Source organism: Trichoplusia ni, chromosome 4 (genome assembly GCF_003590095.1).
Source record: "Trichoplusia ni isolate ovarian cell line Hi5 chromosome 4, tn1, whole genome shotgun sequence".
Classification (NCBI taxonomy): Eukaryota; Metazoa; Arthropoda; class Insecta; order Lepidoptera; family Noctuidae; genus Trichoplusia; species Trichoplusia ni.
In genome coordinates this window covers 8,563,569-8,583,268 of record NC_039481.1, presented here as the reverse complement: position 1 = coordinate 8,583,268, position 19,700 = coordinate 8,563,569, and the positions used below count along the sequence as shown (strand labels likewise).

At 34.0% G+C, this 19,700-nt stretch overlaps 1 protein-coding gene across 1 annotated transcript; it reads left to right on the top strand.

Annotated features, from left to right (window-relative positions):
* Window positions 1-501: 501 nt before the first annotated feature.
* On the top strand, window positions 502-19,095 carry LOC113493038. The gene is made up of 20 exons (XM_026870819.1): window positions 502-769; window positions 1,114-1,232; window positions 1,339-1,524; window positions 2,054-2,214; window positions 2,575-2,703; window positions 3,347-3,495; window positions 3,812-3,859; window positions 4,662-4,824; window positions 5,163-5,249; window positions 5,701-5,802; window positions 13,470-13,527; window positions 13,837-13,978; window positions 14,832-14,950; window positions 15,758-15,915; window positions 16,311-16,433; window positions 16,814-16,971; window positions 17,230-17,310; window positions 17,741-17,903; window positions 18,391-18,480; window positions 19,007-19,095. The coding sequence occupies exons 1-20, from the start codon at window positions 627-629 to the stop codon at window positions 19,061-19,063; spliced, it is 2,436 nt and encodes an 811-aa protein (XP_026726620.1). The 5' UTR covers window positions 502-626; the 3' UTR covers window positions 19,064-19,095.
* The last annotated feature ends 605 nt before the right edge of the window (window positions 19,096-19,700 follow it).

Sequence of the window (19,700 nt, the reverse complement as noted above, 5' to 3'; positions counted from 1 at the left end):
GTTTTGGTATATAGTGGTAAAGATGGGCGTAAAAACCCCACAGGAAAATTTGAACTTCGATTTCTGTGTAATTAGTAATTATTTTTTAACAAACGACTTAGTAATTGAATTCTTGTATAGCAGCGGCTCCACAAACATCTAAGTCACATGCCCAAAGACACCCAGACAAGCATTCGTGGATCACTCAAACGCTTATCCTATTCGGGAATCGAACCCACGTCACGTCTAATTGGATATCCTTGCAGTCAATTTCGTATTTATATCGTATGAATAATTTAAAAGTGATCGTTATCATGATTCAAGTTTTATAGTCACTTTGTTGCTTTGGTATTGCAAAATACTAGAATAGACCAATAAAAATCAACTTTTAAAACAGGAAAATTCGAGTAAACAAATTTCTGACAACAAAATACATTATTTTGATGATCGATTAAATGATAAGTCACATTCATTTCCTATTTCTAGATGCCATTTAAAAACAAACGTTTGTCTCAATAACACAACACTTGCGCATACTATTTCAATCAAAACGTTTCGAATTTCCCGGAATTGGCTCAAAACCTTTTTTTGGACTGAGCCCAGTTTGTTATGAACAAGACACTACAAATTTACTTGTATCAGTCATTATGAAGGTTTATCAGATGACGATCAGCAAATCGGATCGACCTAGTAATCTACAAATGTGCCTTCGTCATGGTCTGCGGCTTGGGAGATGGGCAGGATTTTTTCCCGTTCAGGGACTTGGCCAAACTGCTATAGATGGCACCAGGTATATTATATGTTTTTTTTTACTTCTCTGCCATTTGAACACCACAATGCATCATTTCTATTGTCATGTCACGTCATGATTCCTGAATGTCTTCTTTATTAATTTTCAATGTTAAAATATACCAGCATAATAAAATAGTTTTGGCAAAGCAGTTCATCTTAAGAAAGGGAGTATCCCTTTCTTAAGATGAACTGCTTTCCCTGTCATTCCCTGTCATATATACCTAATCAAAAAAATATATACATAAGTACTTAGCTTACCTAAACAAACGTAGCAAAATCTGTACAAAGTTGGCTGAAAATAAGTTCCCGTTAATTTTCATACTAATTATATTACTTCTTCAGCTTCAAGATCAAATGTTTCTACAGCATCTATTACTTGGCTACTATTGTAGGACAAGTCACTATGTCAAGTTTCACTTTGCTGTATTTCTTTCAACATGAAGTTACCATGACTACCGTTTGTAAGTAATAGCTACACCTTTATATATTTTTTAAATAAAGTCGAAACTACGAACAATATTAGGAAAGTATTAAGAAATTTTCAGTCAACCAATTTAATTATTTCAGCTTATATAATATTTTACGTAACGAGCCTCGTTTCGGCAATACTACTTTTGAAGTTGGCAAAACAATGGCCGAAATTGATGAAGAAAGCCAAAGAAACTGAGCAAATACTAACTGAAGTGAAATTAGATAACAGGGCCGTTTTGAAATCCAGTATAATTGCTTACGTCGCCATGGCATTGGCTTTGGGTAAGTTTTTGTTTACGTTATAATTGGAAAAATTACGAAATTTCTTTGATTGAGAAATGATTTAATTAACAATTAATTCACAAAATAATATATTTTATATTACAAATTCAGTAAAATTTATTATTTGATCTAGAGAATTGATGTAATTAATACTCGAGAATTAGCTTATAATATAACACCTTACACAGAACACGAATCTAAGACTCCTGGCTAAACGCGGAGTCTCCTTATGAAATAAACGACCGATATTAGCGACGAAAAATATTTGCATTCATTCATATCATGTCTTATGCATGCGAGAAGCCGAAGATTTTTTTAGATGGCAAGCAATTGGGGAGGTCTATGTCCAGCAGTGGACGAATATGGGCTGATAATGATTTTGATGACGTCTTATGGCGGACGAGCGCGTCATCCGGTGTAGCTAATATTCAACTAGCTACACCGAAATGATTAGTAAGATAATTAATTCCAGTTCTTAAAAAGTATTCTCTTTATTAAAAAAATATCTCATCGGTCCTTCAAATTTCAGTTGAACACTTACTCTGTACAAACTTCAACGTGGCAATTGTGATGAACTGCTTGGAGGAGACATCCATCAATACCAACGTGATGGAGAACTACGTCGTGCATAGGATGCCATACATCTTCTACTACGTTCCGTATAGCATTTATAGTGCTTTATTGTTTGAGGTATTTGTTTCTTGCTTTTTAATAATAGCTTGAATCTGTTCGATAAAATATTACTGTTACGTTTATATCCTAACATTGTCTCTCCCACACCATACCGCAGGTCCAATACTTGAATCCTAGAAATATTTATCACGTTTTGGATCTTTATCGGATTTAATCTTATACATTATAGCTTGAATAATCAAGACAACATTCGCACAGCTGATTGATTTTCTGCTCTTAAAATAATTTAAACGAAATTCCTCTTTTAAATATCAAACTCATTTGCGGTCGATCGCACTTCAAATCTGAATTCGAAACCGTTTATTTTTGTTTTCGTCCACCGGTTTTATTTTTATCCAAATTGTCTTTTATTTTCAGTACATTTGCATCCAATCGACATTTATGTGGAGTTTTAACGACGTCCTAACTATATGCTTTAGTGTTTATATTACAGCGTATTTCAATACTTTGAACAAAGTCATTGCTAACGCTGCCTCAAAAAACAAGGTAAATAATGAAATTATCATTAAAATAAAATCAGTTTTGATACATATGGAAGCGGAATAAAAAAGTAATTCTCTTTTATAAGTATACGAAACATCAGCCGGTTTACCATCGTCACTTGTATTAAGAATGTTACGTTTGAGAGGAACAGACCTGACTCTACCCAGTGTTAAATCAAAATCAAAAGTTTTATTTCAAATAGGCCGTTTTCCAGGTACTCTAAAAACTGCACTAGTTGTAGTAGTGTTCCGTCTTGTTTGGACTGCAACAGTTTTACTTTTATTGGCGATGTCCTTTCTTTGCCTCAGCTGTGTTACAAATATATTTGACGACCTCCGTGGTCGAGTGGCGTACGCACCGGTTTCAAGGTGTCGCTAGCTCTGAGGTCCCGGGTTCGATCCCCGGTCGGGTCAATGTAAAAATTCACTTGTCTACATTGTCTCGGGTCTGGGTGTTTGTGGTACCTTCGTTGTATCTGAATTCCATAACACAAGTTCTTTAGCAACTTACTTTGGGTTCAGAACAATGTATGTGCTGTTGTCCGCGTTTATTTATTTATATTCGACAAACATAAAGGCTTGAGAAAAAATTATTTATTGAGTTTTGACTTCAACTTCTCACAGAATGACTACCATAATGTTTTTAGGCTAATGTCTCCTGGGCTACTCTTCGAGAACACTACTCCAGCTTCGTTAAACTGGTAAAAGAAATAGACGCTCAGGTCAGCTCGTTCATCCTCCTGTCATTCTTCACAGATTTGTTCTTCATTTGTCTTCAGCTGTTCAATTCATTGCAGTAAGTTCTTACATTTTTTTTTAATTTCTAGTTAAGAAGTTATGTTTAATGGAACATTAGTACATACAGAGGAATCTCTCCCTCTCTCTCAAAACGCCAACGAGCGTATAGGTTGAATACCAGATTTTATGTGGGGTGACCGTCATATGAAAACTGGTATTCGGTTGAAGTGGAATTGTTTCGTTTCTTTCACAATCACAACAATCAATGCCACTAACCAAAAAAGAGTGGGGAGGCTTTTCCCCAGCATACGGATATAAACGGAATATTTTATTTTATTTCTCACATTTTTACAATTTAATGTAATATTTTACAGCCGCGATTACGTTAATTTCAAAATCTGCGATGACAAACAAACAAAACTGTGAGTATTTTATTTTATTTCAAAATTTTACAATTCCCATTAATTTGTTATGATTAATTTATGCTATCACGAAAGAGCAAATTATTTCTATCTTTCAAAAAATATTTTCTGTTTTTCTTTTTCTTTTTTGAGTAACTTACTTTATAGTTTAGGAGGCCTTTGTACTTCTTTAACCTTTTCAGGAGTTTGCTTGGGTTTTTCTGGTAGACATGAAACCAGATTGAAAGAGATAAAATTTCGAACCTCATAACGTGTTGTCATACCAACAATTGCAACTGTTTCGTCAGATACCCTTCGGACAAAGCCTCTTGAATACGAAATATATTCTTGCTTACGTGTCAAGGCTTTGTTTGCGATAAGAGGTCCTTCAAGCGAGGCGTAAAGTAGTATCTTATGGGGTGGGAGCATGAAAACGTATGGTCCATCGACAATTTTAAACGAGTGATACGCAGTTTATGTATTTCCAAACATTGTTTTATCATTTACGCCTAACCATGCATGTAGTGTAACAGTTTTCTCACGCGTATTGACCGGGAATCATGAGTTGACGTGGTCTCGGAGTTTCTTTCGCAACCTTGCCTTAGTGTAAGTTCTTAATTAAGGATATCAATTTACTTTATATCTTCCACCTTACTGAAGTTACCTAATGATTATACGTATTAAATAAATGACATTTGACTTACGCACAACATACCATCGCCTTATAATTTGGGCTCTTCTTCCACATAACATTAGAAGACGTCCAGTCATCCAACCTTCTTAATGAAGAAACTCATCGTTATTTTACTCCTTTTCTTTCCAGCGCGCTGACGTCAGCAGACTATCTTCTATATTACCTCTACTCTTTCCTGTTTCTTGTCCTCCGAGCACTTATGCTGTCATTGTTTGCTGCTAATGTGCATTGTGTGGCAATGGAGCCTATATTCTCAATTTATGATGTGTCACCATCAGCTTATGATAACGAGGTGAGGGTGTTCTATGTTGGCCACAGTTACATATAATTTTAGTTTATCCTATTAACATTATTTTAAACGTGAAAGTTTATTTGTATGGATGTTTGTTACTCTTTTAATCGAAAACCACTACACGAATTTGGACCAAATTAAGAGCAAAGATAGTTTATAATCTGGATTTAAACACAAGATAAAGATAAAGTGAGGAAGTTGATCAGATTTTTCAAAAAATCCTTTCTTACAATTAAGATCTTTTCTAATTATATTTGTTCGAATGCATTTATTCCTATTTTATCAATGATACTTTGTATTTCATCAACAAAAATTAAAAGTCCTTTCTGAAATTCCAGGTTCGAAGATTTGAATTACAACTCCATCACACGAAAGTCGGTTTAACCGGGAAATTCTTCTACGTCACCCGGGAAATGGTACTTAAAGTGAGTTCCTTGAGATTCCCATCTAAATTCCTTGCTTAGGCAATAAACGTTTTCGGGAAAGTTTTGATGGACAACGATAATTATTATAGACCTGCGTTCTAAAGGAAAATACCTTACTTATATTTCTAATAATGCGGATGTCCAATCAACATATCTTTTATGGATTTAACAAACATACTAATGAATTGTTTTTTTTTTTGTTTCTATTTCAATGATTCTCGCACAATGAAATGTATTTCACCTTTGTCTAGCGGGATTTATCACAAACATTCACGAAGTCACCTAGCTTAGAACAAAAGTTCGTTTATCACACAAACATTAAGTCTTATATTATAGGGATCGAGACCGCGACACGACGCGCAACAGTGAGTTTAACCTACAACCATCGAATGTCGGAAAGTAGAAAATATTTTCCTAAAATTATATAAAAAGGTTTTTGTTTTATTTTCAGGTTGTGGGGACAATTATAACATACGAGTTAGTGTTACTGCAGTATTCAGTCCCACCAAAGACACCTCTCAAGACAAACACCGCAACTACTGCTATTTATAATGTTACTCAAAGCTATTTCAACTAACACCAAACTTTCATTGAATGACTTGAAGACGTCTTCATGAAAATTTACAGCATGAGCAGAGGAATAAAATATATATTTTTGTATTACTATGAGTTATTTGTATTAAAAGCTTATTAAATAAAAATAAAAACCATTTACTAATGTTAACTGAAACAAAATATTTTGTCCATTTTAGTTTCAGTATTTACTACTTCACATTTGTTAATATTTCTACAGAGATTGTGAATTTAGAAAATCACGAACCAAGTTATAAATTGTTGCCAGACGTCTAGCTGGCATAGATTAACAGGTAGCCGGAGTACAGAATGCATCTTAATTAAATCTCCCAACATACTGTGAATATTATTAAAAGCTTTCACATTTACTATATCGTCTAACAAATCCGACAAGCGAAATTTTCAATTGTAGGCAAAAAGTGCTACAGTTGTGCTACGGAAAATCAAGCTACGCCCAGTGCTACGCATGACTACGCTGCGTACACAACGCACGGAATCGTTAAGCGTAGTTGCGTTGGGAACAATAAACATTAGCTTAGCTTACTCCTATAATGCTATATGTTGTAAAAGGCTTTGTAGAGAAGCATTGACATCAAATTAAAGTACCTTTTAAACCGAGAACGATTAAAAGGGATTTTTGGTAGAGCTGTCTTAAACTGGGTCAAAGAATCCTAAATAATCTTTTTTTCACGGGCTATTCAGAATACTAGTTTTCCCTCAATTTATCTCCTACTTCATGAACCAGATCAATAAAACCACTCGTTCATACAGTTCCGCTTTATGACACTATTACCCAATAAAATACTATTTTTCATAGAGTCCATGGAGTTTATAGTCGGGAGTTAGTGCCGCAACAAATAAGCCAGTAAAATTACATTGTCGAACCAAAAACCAGCGGTTTACAACCTTCGGTATTTTTAAACTCTAGACTTAGTAATATAGAGAACTATGTAATGTACCTAAATATGTAATTTAGAAACTAATATCAATTTGAAACGCATGTTGTCATTGTAGCATTTGAGTGTATTCTTATTCCTTGTAGCATAAACTCTATTTTTTATAAATTGTCCATTACCCAGATCATGAAAGTCCAGGTAGAGACTTCGAACTGACATTTGGGATGAAAATTAAATACAAAGTGTTGACCGTCTCTGGTAGAGACGGTCACGTAAAAATGCCGTTAAATCTTGCATCGCTATCTACAACTTAATTCATCTTCGCACTTGTTTTATTACAGCGAGAGATCCTTAATTCATATCAACAATGTTGGTGAGTATTAAACATAAAATAAAATATTAACAAGAGTTGTAAGTTGTGAAGATAGAGTATTTAACATTTTGCCAAATAAGTAACTTGATTCAAGTTAACCATGGAAAGTTTTTCCAATAAACACTTCCGCAATAAGGCTTAAACCCATGTATCGAAGGGGTTTTATAAAAATTTAAATCACAAGAACAAGCATTTGTGAATCAGACCAAAACTTGTCCTACGCGTGGATTATAGTAATGATTTACAACTGCCTACTTATCGGGATCGCTCGACTAGTTAGACTGCGCTTGGATCTGAAAATAATCAGACCTTCCCGCAAAATAGACATTGCATCTTTTGAGTATGAATCATCATTATTTTGTTGATAAGGTCAACAAAATTATAATGTATGTATCTATACTCAATTTGTTTAGGTAGTTAACGAAAGATAAACAATCTTGGTGTGTATACATGTCTATTAAGAAAAGAGAATCAAAAATATAATTGGTTGATCGTATCAACATAATTGTAAATTGGAGCATCATTAATGTAAAAATATATTTATTTTCAAGCCTACTATTAAAAGTCGATCAAACAAAATGGCGGTGATTAAGTGATGTCGATTGTCATGTTGAATTAATGGTCTTCGATATGTAAATAACTAAATTGGTATTGTATGAGAATTTGTACATGTGCTATAAATTAATTAGGCACTAATAGGACGAAAATACAAGGAAAACTATGTTTTTTTACTTATTTTGGAATGCAGCTGATTAATATTGTAATACATTTTTGTTAAGGCATTTTTTTCAAATCGAGTGTTGTCGTCAGGCTTTTCATGTCATTAAAGCAGCTCAGGATCGATATTTCCTAAAAATCCCAGGATTATTATTACCTAGAGATGTTATTCGTGGAATAACGATACAATTAATGTTTTCGCGAAAAAATTACATTTATTTTTATTTCGACGGAATGCAGAAACAGAACACAACCAGTTCTGTGAAAACATTAAAGTAAAAAAGTCATTCATCCATTTTGTAAATTCAGAATAAAAGTACTTATTATTCTGAGAATCGAGCAAACGAACGAATTTCCCCTTTCGTTATAATTTAAGTTCTGCCAAAATTACAACGGAAATGACAGCGGCAGAAATCTCCAGACTAATCAAATAAAATTGTAATTTCGCTGAGACATACATTTTTCGTACTTAGGAGAAAATTCTCTTCAGATTGACGTGAATTAAAATATTTTGACAACGTGATTGGCACAGCTTTTAGTTCGATATTATATTCAGTTTTCAAGTCTACGATTCAGACCTTAAAAACGAAAGATTTTAATTACAGTGGAATCTGATCTTCACGAAGAAATACAAATAATTTCAGGTTGTCACAATACCACGTTGGTTTTTTAAATCTGTTGTCTGTGTTCCATTTAAACAATTGGAGTTGATTCACTAACCAATCCGACACACTGGATCTCAGACAATTATACCTACACTGACGGCTTATTATGCCATTTTCCTCAAATAAAAATGTAGAGACCCTTAAAGGTTCAAAGAGGCAAAACTTCAACCATAAATCGTACACCATTTAAAACGCGCTAAATCATCTTGTTCTTTGTAAAAAGGTTTTCTTTGAGTACGTTAGTCTCGCACGCAAATCCGGTCGAGACGGTCCTGATAAAGATATCTTACCTTCCTCTGATAGTTAGCCGTTTTCAACGAACCTACTGAATGTTTTTTAGCTTTTTATTTTCGGCTTTCGTAATCCGAAGGTATTGTATAATTTAGATGGCAAAGATTTTGGTTTTGACTAAGGGTTTGTTTCACCCACTTTGTACCGAAGGGTGAGTTTCATCTCTTAAGCTTTTTTTTATACATTGTTGAAACTGGATAAGCTTGTTGTTTTTGTAAGCATAACTGCCGAATTCAAGGTCTAGGGTTCAAATCCCAGATTGGTTAATTGGTATTAGAGTCTTTTGCTGTCCTGTACTACATCGGACAAGCGTAAAGCGAAGCTCACAACATTAATGGTTCCGTACAAATATGCTTGAGAGTAATTAAAATATCACTAATCAAATTTTAGGCCGTTCCAATCGTCGCTTGACATGGGTTTCTATTTTTACTATATTTTCTTGCATTATCAAAATTTTGTAAGAATACAGTCTGGTGACGGGAAGACAGACAAAAGACACGCAATCGACAGGTTTTTAATAACAGAAGACTACAACGTAACCCGTACGTAAGTATTTAAACCTGTCGATTATGCTATCATAAGCATTATTAATCTTATACCGAATATATAATATTTATTCTTAAACTACATATGATTATTATTTACAACGTTACAGGTAGGTATCAAAATGAATGTCAGACAGTCTGATATATTGATTTGTTTACGTCAAGAGATAATAAATGACTCAAGGTGAATGTTAGCTTTTACCTACCTATAAATATTGATTTTGTTTAGGAGACCACTTGGACTGGTATATGTATAAATATCAACTATTGAAATATTTAAACAGACAGAGATTAATAACTCTTGAAAATGCTGACAATTAAATTTCCGCTTTGTTTGTCTTAACTATACAAAACTAAAAATCTACTGATTAAGACCAATTGGTCGTATTTATTTTAATCATTATTACGTAAATATATTAACAGTTTTAATGTCTATTAATTTTTATTTTTTGTTTTAATTCGACCTTTTAATACTCATCAACTCATAAGTACTCTTTGCGTACTGTTCCCGTCCCTCTAACGGTAAAACGCCTCTTCAGTGTCAAGAAAGCTTTGTCAAGTAAAGCCCTTGCACTTAGACGTACAAAAAAGAGACTTTGAAAATGTATTAATAAAATCAAACAACATTATTTCAAGTGCCTACAGCTCAATGCACGCCGATTACATCAATGTGCCCCGAAGTCCGTTCTTCATTTACATTTCAATATCAAACGCTACAGTTTATGCAAAATACTTGCCTCTAAAATATAGCCATAGACTGGCAAGTCACGTAATGATACTCCTGCTTGACTATGGTACTGAAAGACCGAGTATTTTGCTTAGATATTGTAACTTTAAAGTTGGACAGTTGTGTTTTGGTGGTTGTCTGCGTAAATATACTTTTTAAGTGTTCCTGAGGAATTGCTGTCTTTCCGTCTTCTCGTCTCATCACATCAAGCTGTTTCTTATAAATTGTGTTAGCGAAAGAGTTTCAATTTTCAACGATGATGTATGTCTCTTGTTGACATAACAAAAATAAAGATGGAAGCGGCAACTGTTATTAATTTTGTTTATCTTGTCATATACATATGTCCGGAATCCTTTGTATCGCGTCACTCGATCAATTTTTTTTTTAAATTTGTTATTACAAAACTGGCAAAAGGTTATGTGTCTAACGAATCTATTGAAAAATCCAAGGAAAGTTAAAATTTCTAGGTTTATATGACGCATATGATGCGTTTACAGGAGGCAAACTCTGCCATTGTTTATTCATCACGTATTGCCTCGTTAATTATTTACTTTGCATTAGTTATTTCTGACTGTCTAAAAATATAAAGGCCAGAATACAATAGGAGATCATTGGCTAAATGCCTACAGAGCTAGGACTGGTCTAAGGAAACCATCAATATGTTAGGAATGAACACAACATTCTAGATGAAAGAAAACAAAATACGCTGACTTTTGCATTTCAAACCTCTTATTTGTGCCTTTACCACAATCCTCAACCACATGCTAAAATAAATGCACCTGATAAAATTGTCATACTGTAAAAATGAACGGAGTATTCTTGTGAGTTTTCTACTCTATGTAACATGGTGATAAAATAGGGTGAAAGTAACAATTGTCGGAATATCTTTTACGTACAATTTTCATTTTGTGGGAAAGGCTACGAAGCGATGTTTCGTTTGCGAGATCAAGACAAGTTTATATTCGCCGAATAAGGGTGCTATTGAACGTTGAATAAACCTACTTTTTGTGGTTTACACTCTTTTATTTTTGTTTGGAGTAGATTGAAATCAAATAATGTTTTTTTATTTAATGTATAAAAATAGTATGATGATGTGACTTGTTTATTTGATACCTACTCGTAAACGATTTGATAGTGGGTATATGCCAATTTGTATTTAACGAAGGATTGCCCATTTTTGGACTTATTTGACCGGAAACTTGCCCTATGGTCTTCCAAATATTTGTGCGCAGCTAGTTTTCTAACTTTATACATATTTACATGCTCAAAGAACAACTAAACTTAGAACAGATCTCATTGTGAACATTTTCAAATACCATTTTTACTTTTTTACAGCTTTAAGCAATTACCAATCACATAAACTCGTAATCAAAGAATCCTTTTTATATTCACTGGTTCAAATCATGTGTATCTCAGTAAATGTAAATGAGTTCTCGATTAATATATCGATAACCAGTCGTATCGATAGTCCCATTCGATTACACGTACGCACATACATTTGTCAATCATCGCAGTTTTGTGAATATTAAAAACTGACGTTCTTTGTTGGCCGTTCTCGAATTTTAATGGACCAGTGCTCAGGCTGTCGGGATCGAGAATAAATTAATTATATTAAAGAGCATAGCACGTTTTTAATGAACGTATGATGTTTTTAGGTATGAAAACTGATTAAGGTTAAAATAAAGCTTAGTACTTAGTATCTTGCTTTTTTGACAAACTCAACTTGGGTCCAGAATTTTGGTATCTTTTAGATACTAACTGCTCGAAACTTTTGTCATAGTTATAAAGTAAACTAAATTTCACCTCCTTTTGCATTTTATGGACCTTCATTTACTTGCTTAAATACAAACAAGTTAAAATCAAAAGATTTTATTTCAAGTTAGCCGTTTTTAAAACGTCACAATTATGACTCTAGGTGCATGGCTTCAAAATGTCATTCTTCTGGAGAAGAACTAGCAAGGAACTAAAAAAAGATCATTGTAACATCAATAAAACAAATAAAAAGAACAATTGCCAGTCACACCACCTTCAACTCTAGAACAAAAAACTACATAATCATTACATTCCGTACAAAGGCTGTCCCTTTTCTTAAAGCAATATTATTCCAGTTGTGAAAGACGGACACAGTCCTGTTTCCATTACTATAATATTACTAAGACCAGGTTAGTACACATGAATAAAACACACATTAAAACAATTGACAGCCGATCCACCTTCAACCCGAAAATTATCGAACATGTTTATTCTAGGCCTAACGAGACTTTGTTATAAGTTTTGACATTGTCATTAAATATTCATATTACAATGACAAACATAAATCTTTTGGTTAGAAGTGTCAATACGATAGCCGAAATATTCTGTTTATATTATAACACCTGACTGTGAACTTGGAAAGTAAAGAGGTAATCTTGTGTGGTCTTGTTTGCTTTTGGTGTTATTTTTGTAAAAGAATATTGTCTTAAGTGTTTTTAGAGACTGTTTCTAAGAACTAGGAGTGATCTTAATATATGTTTAAGCCATAAACGGGTAAATTACAGTCGTTTTAATTGTAGAACAGTGAAGAAATGTATTTTATGATATTGCCAAACAGGGTTATAATTTGTTACAAACAATTAAATGCCTAAAGTATCGAAGTCCGAGTTGCACTTCCCGGTTTTAATGACAATTATACAATTTTCACTTACATGTCGAATTATATTTTCCGAATATTTTTCTTTTAGTATCTATTATTTAGTTTTGGCTACAATAAGAGTAATGTTGCAGAGAGCAGTTTACAAAACAATATGATATAACGAGTTTTATTAAAATTTCAAAATGAAAGCGAGTGACATGAACCTTAACAAGAATATAGGTATGTATGGACAGGAAGATGTTAATGAAACATTTTACATAGGAAATGTATTAGTGTTTTTAAAAGAGAATATCTAATCCGCAATAAATGTTAAAGTTTACTAAACGAAAGCTTAAAGTGATTCTGAATTAAAACATTGTCAAAAATGTATTTAATTTGTTTATACCGAAAGCTAAATATCTACCAATTGATTACAGACAAATCTTTTGTTTTCAGAAATCTCTAAGGAATTAGAAACCATTAATTTCAGAGTACTGAAAGAGAATTCACAAAGTGGGTAAGTGTAAAACTGAAAGTTTTTTCATGCAAGAGGCCAGGCAAGTCCAATACATGACAACGTTTTTCTCCAATCGAAAACAGCAATACAAATTCAGACAAGATTTCACAAGTGTTCAGCTTGACTGGACACAGGTCTATCACCACGTCTTAAAGCAATATTACCATGTTGGGGAAGCGTGATAGCACAATACACGGCGTAGAGCGGCATCCCTTTTTCACACCAGCAATAATATTCCTTTGAGACATGGTGATAGGCCTCCAGTACAAATAGCACACGCTTTGAAGTTCACCACTACGCACTAGGATACGGAGCAGATCGCGTACGGACAAATCCTCGCCACTGTGGAACATTGCGAGTGCAGTCAGTCCGTACGGGTTTTCCAGACTTAAGAATACTCATTGAAGACTTGCGTTGCCTCTTGTGCGGAGAGTATAACAAGTTTGTTAATATGTAATATTTGAAAGTGTATTTTCCTCTATTTCAGAGGCAAACATGTTGGGCATTGGATGTTGGATAATAGTAAGTAACAGAATAAGTAGTAATTTATACAAGCGTCATAAATTCTCCAAAGTGAATATGAGACGGTGTCTTTGAGAACATTTTTTTTCCTTTATTTTACAAGCATGTTTGTTTCTTTACAATCTTCACAATTAATTATTATGTTTTCAGATAAAGTTCACGACAAACGTACTATAAAAGAGAGTCAATTTGTGACTTTCCAAAAATGTATGAAGGTCTTACTAATATGGGGACAATGTATTGGATTAAATCCGGTATGTGGAATTACAAATGAAGATGCATCTAAAATGAGGTATGAATACTATGAATGGCCTTTTTTTTGCAACGTATTTGAAACTCTTTCAAAAATTTGCCGTGAAGCGTAATGTGTAATTCCTCAACAGAAACAGTTCTTAAGTAATCACATACGACAACTTTCTCCAAGTCTTCTGGACGAGATTTCTTAAGAAATAAACAGCATCTCTTTCGAATTAAATGCTACTTTAAGTTGTTTGTGTACAAAAATGGTAAATAAAATAATCAATTTGTTATCAATATCCCTCTTACTGTGTACACGTGCGCTCCTGCATACACGTGCCGTCTGTAGACACTCATCGTCTTTTCATTATTAATAAAACGTCGTTCTTCAAAACGTACAGTATATTCGACGACTTAATTACCATTAAATCTCTCATGATATAATGGTACGAGGTTTGGTAATCGAAAGTACATATTTAAGATTTCACTTGAAATTCTGGCCTTTATTAGATTGAATACATCACTGAAGAAGCCCGTCAATTATTATTTTATTTTGTTCATTAAACGTTCCATTGATATATCCGTAAGGGTCCATAATTGTTGACGTGTCTTTGATTTATTTTATCACCTGTATTTATTTTGTGTCACCAAGGACCTCGTGGATTACAATATTTTCAATGCACTATTTTATTTCATTTGAAGCCCGCTTTCCATCAAACCACGACTTCTATGTCCACATGTCATAGTTGTAAAATAGGATTTTATAAAAATTAACCTAATTATTCCGTCGGATAGATTTATAAAAACAATCGTCGCGGCCATTCTCGCCTGTATGCTAAATTTGATGATAATCGTTCTAGCTGTTTTTGGGATTACTTCCATAACGAAACAAGATTATCTACTTACAGGTTCACAGTCTTCTCTTTAAGATTCATATATGCCGTGACGTTAGCCGTCTTCAACAGTTTAATAGCCCTCCTCTGTATATACAGATTGTCAGCATCACCCACGAATATAAGTGCTCTTGGTAAGTACTTCTATTCTATTAATTTTAAGTTTTGATTAGACTGGTTATCAGAGTTTTCAAGATTCTGACCTGTAACGACTTTCAAAGATGTAGGAATAACAGCCGGGACCCACAATTTGACGTGCCTTCCGAAACACGCAGGAACTCGTTATGACAAAGGTGGTCACCTATCTACGGACTAACCGCGTCAAGCGTAGCTTAACCTGTGATCGATTAACTCATGCGGTTATGGCTTTGATTATCAATCTCATTTAAAAATGTGTATGTTAATTATAATTATCAGATTATTATTTATTATTTCAGCATTTACAGGATTTTACGCGACAAGTTCTCTCTCCTTATTATCATTTTTTCAAGTCGCATCAAGATGGCCGACGTTGATGAAAGAACTGTCAAACTGTAAGCTAGACAAGTATGTCGCACCAAAAATTATAAAGAAGTGCAATGTCACTTGTTTCGCATTCTTAATAGCGGGTTTTTGTAAGTAAAATATAAGTTATATTTTATCAATTGTTCAGATAAATATGTTAAAAAAAGTCAAAAATAACAATCAATGGATTGTTTCTATCTCGACTGACATTCTCTGATTAACCAAATTTATAAACTTATTTCATAGGATTTTAATTTAACTGGCTCCGGTTCTATTTTAATACGTTCCATGCTTAACTGAATTCTTTATTAAGTTTTTGTGTATAACGCAGATTAAATCACATTGTTTTTATTTTTAACATTATCTAGAATAAACCTGTAGGATTAATTTAAGTATGCTGTGTTACAATTATACTAAAATTATTATATGCATTGTAGTGGAACACGGACTATCAGTATTATCTAAATTAGCAAGAGTATCTGATTGCAACCCTAAAGATGAATTTTGGCCTGAATTTCACAAGTTAACATCACCGTGGTACTACCGCCAATTCAATATTACTAGCGACACAGCACCTATGCAAATCTTGTTACAGGTTTGTATGTGTTGCCAAACTACAAATCCATATATTTGATCTAGTAACACTTATTGATCATCAAAAAACAAGTAGTCAACATCCATTATGGTCCGCTCTTGGCCGTTTCCTAAGTGCTCTAAGTGTGATGAAGAAGTGACTTAGAAAACCCACGGCAGAGAGCTGTGACTCTATTTTCAGTAAACAAAAAGAAAACAGAATATGAAGATCCCGTGATTTTCTTTTATATTGAAAGCATCTATTATATTTCACTTTACACAAGCCTCTTTCAGAAAAGAGAAAAGTTTGATCGTTGATTGAAATCATAAAACATTACTGTTTTTTACATCTGTGTAATATATATGGGTTTCCTATAATAAAAAATATTATTCTGTTTATAATTTTGATTATTTCAGGCTCTAAATTTATCTGCGACAGTAGTGTGGAACTATCTGAACATGTTTGTCGTTTGCATCAGTATGTTTCTGACGTCTATACTGCTGCAAGTTAATAAGAAAATCGTCAAGGCTGTAGATAAGGTATGACAACACTACTACAAGTATTTATTTCTATTTTCTATACTGACCTTTCATTCTTGTGTCAGTACCGGGATTTATCAGAATACCATCGTCGGGCAGTTTACTGGCATTGTATGAAGGATTACAACGCATTGCCATACACCGACACGAAACCGATGATGACGTAGCGACGTAAACCTGGCGGGAGAGAGTGGGTGTCCATGAAGACTCCCCCGCCTTACAAAAAAATAAAAACTTAGCATGTGCCAGTTTTTATTTTAGCTAGGCGCCTTGAATGAGTTTAAATCTTTTGATACTCTGATAGGTCCATGTTTGCATTGCACTTGCAATCTAAGTCATTCAAAATTTACCTCTAAATTATAAATAATACTCTTTTTCAGAATTACATGCCTTCATCAATTTGGGGTGAGCTGAGGGAGGACTACACTCGAGCCACGCGGATGGTCAGACTGTTCGATGACGTCATCAGTCCTATCATTCTGATATCGTTTGCCAACGATCTCTTCTTCGTGTGTGGCCAACTCTTCAATATACTTGTGTTAGTAGCATTTTACTTGATAACTACACTTATTTCTATGAGTTCGTACAAATACTCCAATAGCTGAGTGGTTAAGGTCACCATGATAAACTCACTGAGCGCGAATTGTCGCGGGTTCGATTCCCACATAGGACAAGCATTTGTGTGATCCACGAATGCTTGCCCTGACGCTTTGTGTCTTTGTGCATGAGTCCTGAGTACACAAAGATTAAATTCCCTAATACAAGAGTCCTTGCTGAGCTGATCTCAAATTCTGAATTTAGGATTTTCTTTTGTTTTTAGAATGGGAGCCAATTCCGTGACAGAGTACATACAAAAGTGCCCAAATTATCGAAGTGGGTTAGTACATACAAATATACCTTACTTTTTACTCATGCTTGTTTATCAAAATCGACTGACTGGTTTCGGATCCAACCGGAGTCCAGTTACGGGGTCTAAAAATTGCGGCGTCACAAGTCACCGACATTACCTAGTCCTGCTAGTAGAAAGCCGTTTTATCAAGTAATCATGAATATTTTGATTCGCTATGGTTATAAAAAAGCAGCTTGGCTGGAGATAAGCAAATTCTTGTCCCTAGCGACCGTTGCTTAACCTCAATCTTTATTTATAACAGTAACAGAAATATATAATGTGGGTTTCGTTTTCACCTTTTGAGAAACCCTAAAAGCGACAAATATGTATTTTGTACTTATTACTCGCAGCTTTTTTTTTTAATTATATTGTTAGCTTGCTTGTTAGCAAGTATTTCTTAGCTTTTCTGCTATTTCAGTATCCTCAGAGGCTACGAGTACCCTATATACCTAACATACTCCTTGGTGTTCCTGTGCGGCCGCTTCGTCGTCCTATCTCTCGCGACTTCGGAAGTCAATACTGCGTCTCTGGAACCTTCAACTGTCCTGTACGGGATACCATCATCTGCGTATAGTAAAGAGGTGAGGTTTATAGTATTTATGCTAAGATAAAAACTATGATATGTAACTAGCTATCTTTTGCAGACTTGATGAAAATTAAAAAAATATAAGCTAATATTGACAATTGTTGTATTAGTTTTTTTGTGAAATTACTAATCTGTTTTATTTGATTGTGCGGATGGCAGAGTGGTTGAGGTCATCTTACCATACCAACTATGCGTGATATGTCGCGAGTTCGGTCCCCGCGTAAGCCAATTGTTTGTTTAATACATCTTGTCTTGAGTCTTGGTGTTTCTATGCATGCAACTTAGATGTTTGTGAATCCGGAATTCGTTTTTTTAATGAGACTAGATGGCGTTGTGTGAATGTTGTCCAAAATTATTATTATAAATAGTCAAGATTAATCGTCCTTCTTTCTTTTTTTTAACTGTTTGTCAACAGGACAATTTAACACCATTCATTATTTCTGTTTGACAAGGGTTTACTACAGTGTTTCCTCATTTTACAGGTAGAAAGATTCCTGCACCAAGTTAACGGTGACTTCGTTGGGTTGACTGGTCTTCGTTTCTTTAACATCACTCGTGAGGTCATTCTATCGGTGAGTAAGCAAACTTTGTTATGTATAAATGTCCTAACCAATTTTCGGCCACGGCTGCTTGTGTCACAAGATATCAGCTAGCTGCGCAAGACATAATTATATTACAGTGCATAAGCGTGTGCGCCAACAAAGGTGCACTGTATGTTTAGATAATCGTACAAGACCGTGGAGACATCAAGCGCCGGATTTTTAAGTGCCTTTCGAAATAAGGAAGCTGTGATATTTATGTATTTCTAAAACGGTCACAAGGTTAGAAAGGTCGGTGAATGCCTTAGAATCAAACTCAACACCATTGATTTGTCAGTCTAGCTGTCTTACCGCTATTCTATCACTAGCCATTTTTATTATTAATAACCTTTACTTAAACATGACAAACATATTTTACCCGGTATCAGAAATCGGAACTAAAATTTAGTCGAACAAATTTGTCAGTTTCTCAAGCAATGCCGTAGCTACTAGCGCCACTCTTGACGGAGAAAATAAGTTTGTAATGCGATAAAATATTTATTGTTCTTTTTTATTTCAGGTGGCCAGTACTATAGTTACATATGAGTTAGTACTTTTGCAGTTCAGCAGTCAATGAGAAGAAAAACTAATTTGGGAACCTTAAAATTGAATACTATGAATATGCATATACATGAAAATAAGCATTTTTATTATTCATTTTTATTATTTTCAATAAAGAACCTCTTTTCAGATCTAATCCCTAAACCTACCTTTTTTGCTATCCCATAATAGTATTACTAAAATAAGAAACACGTTAATTTGAACAAACAAAGAAATTGTGTCCATAAATAATAAAAAGCAATAAAATTAAATTGAATTTCAAATTGTGTTCTTTTTTAGAATCCTATTGTTGGCATGTTTTTGTCGCCTGCCAGTTTTTATTTTTTAATCGGTAAGAAAATACCTCTTTTATGTTTAGAATGAAAAAGTATTAACGGATTCGAATCAAACATTCAAATAATGTTTTTAAAATTGTTAACGTGCAGACATTTTGTAAATGGAATTTAGCTGAAACTATCTATTAACGATGGAGATTCGATGTGAATAATGGTGATTATACATAAGTCCCTTACAACCGTTCATTACGCCGCAGTGAATCAGGGGTGGGGCAGTGAGGGTATATTATCACAACGGTATCAGGAAATATGTAAGCAGAAGTGTACTCAATAGAGCACGTTTTACTGATCCTGTGGGTGTAGTCTTTGTGTTTTCAG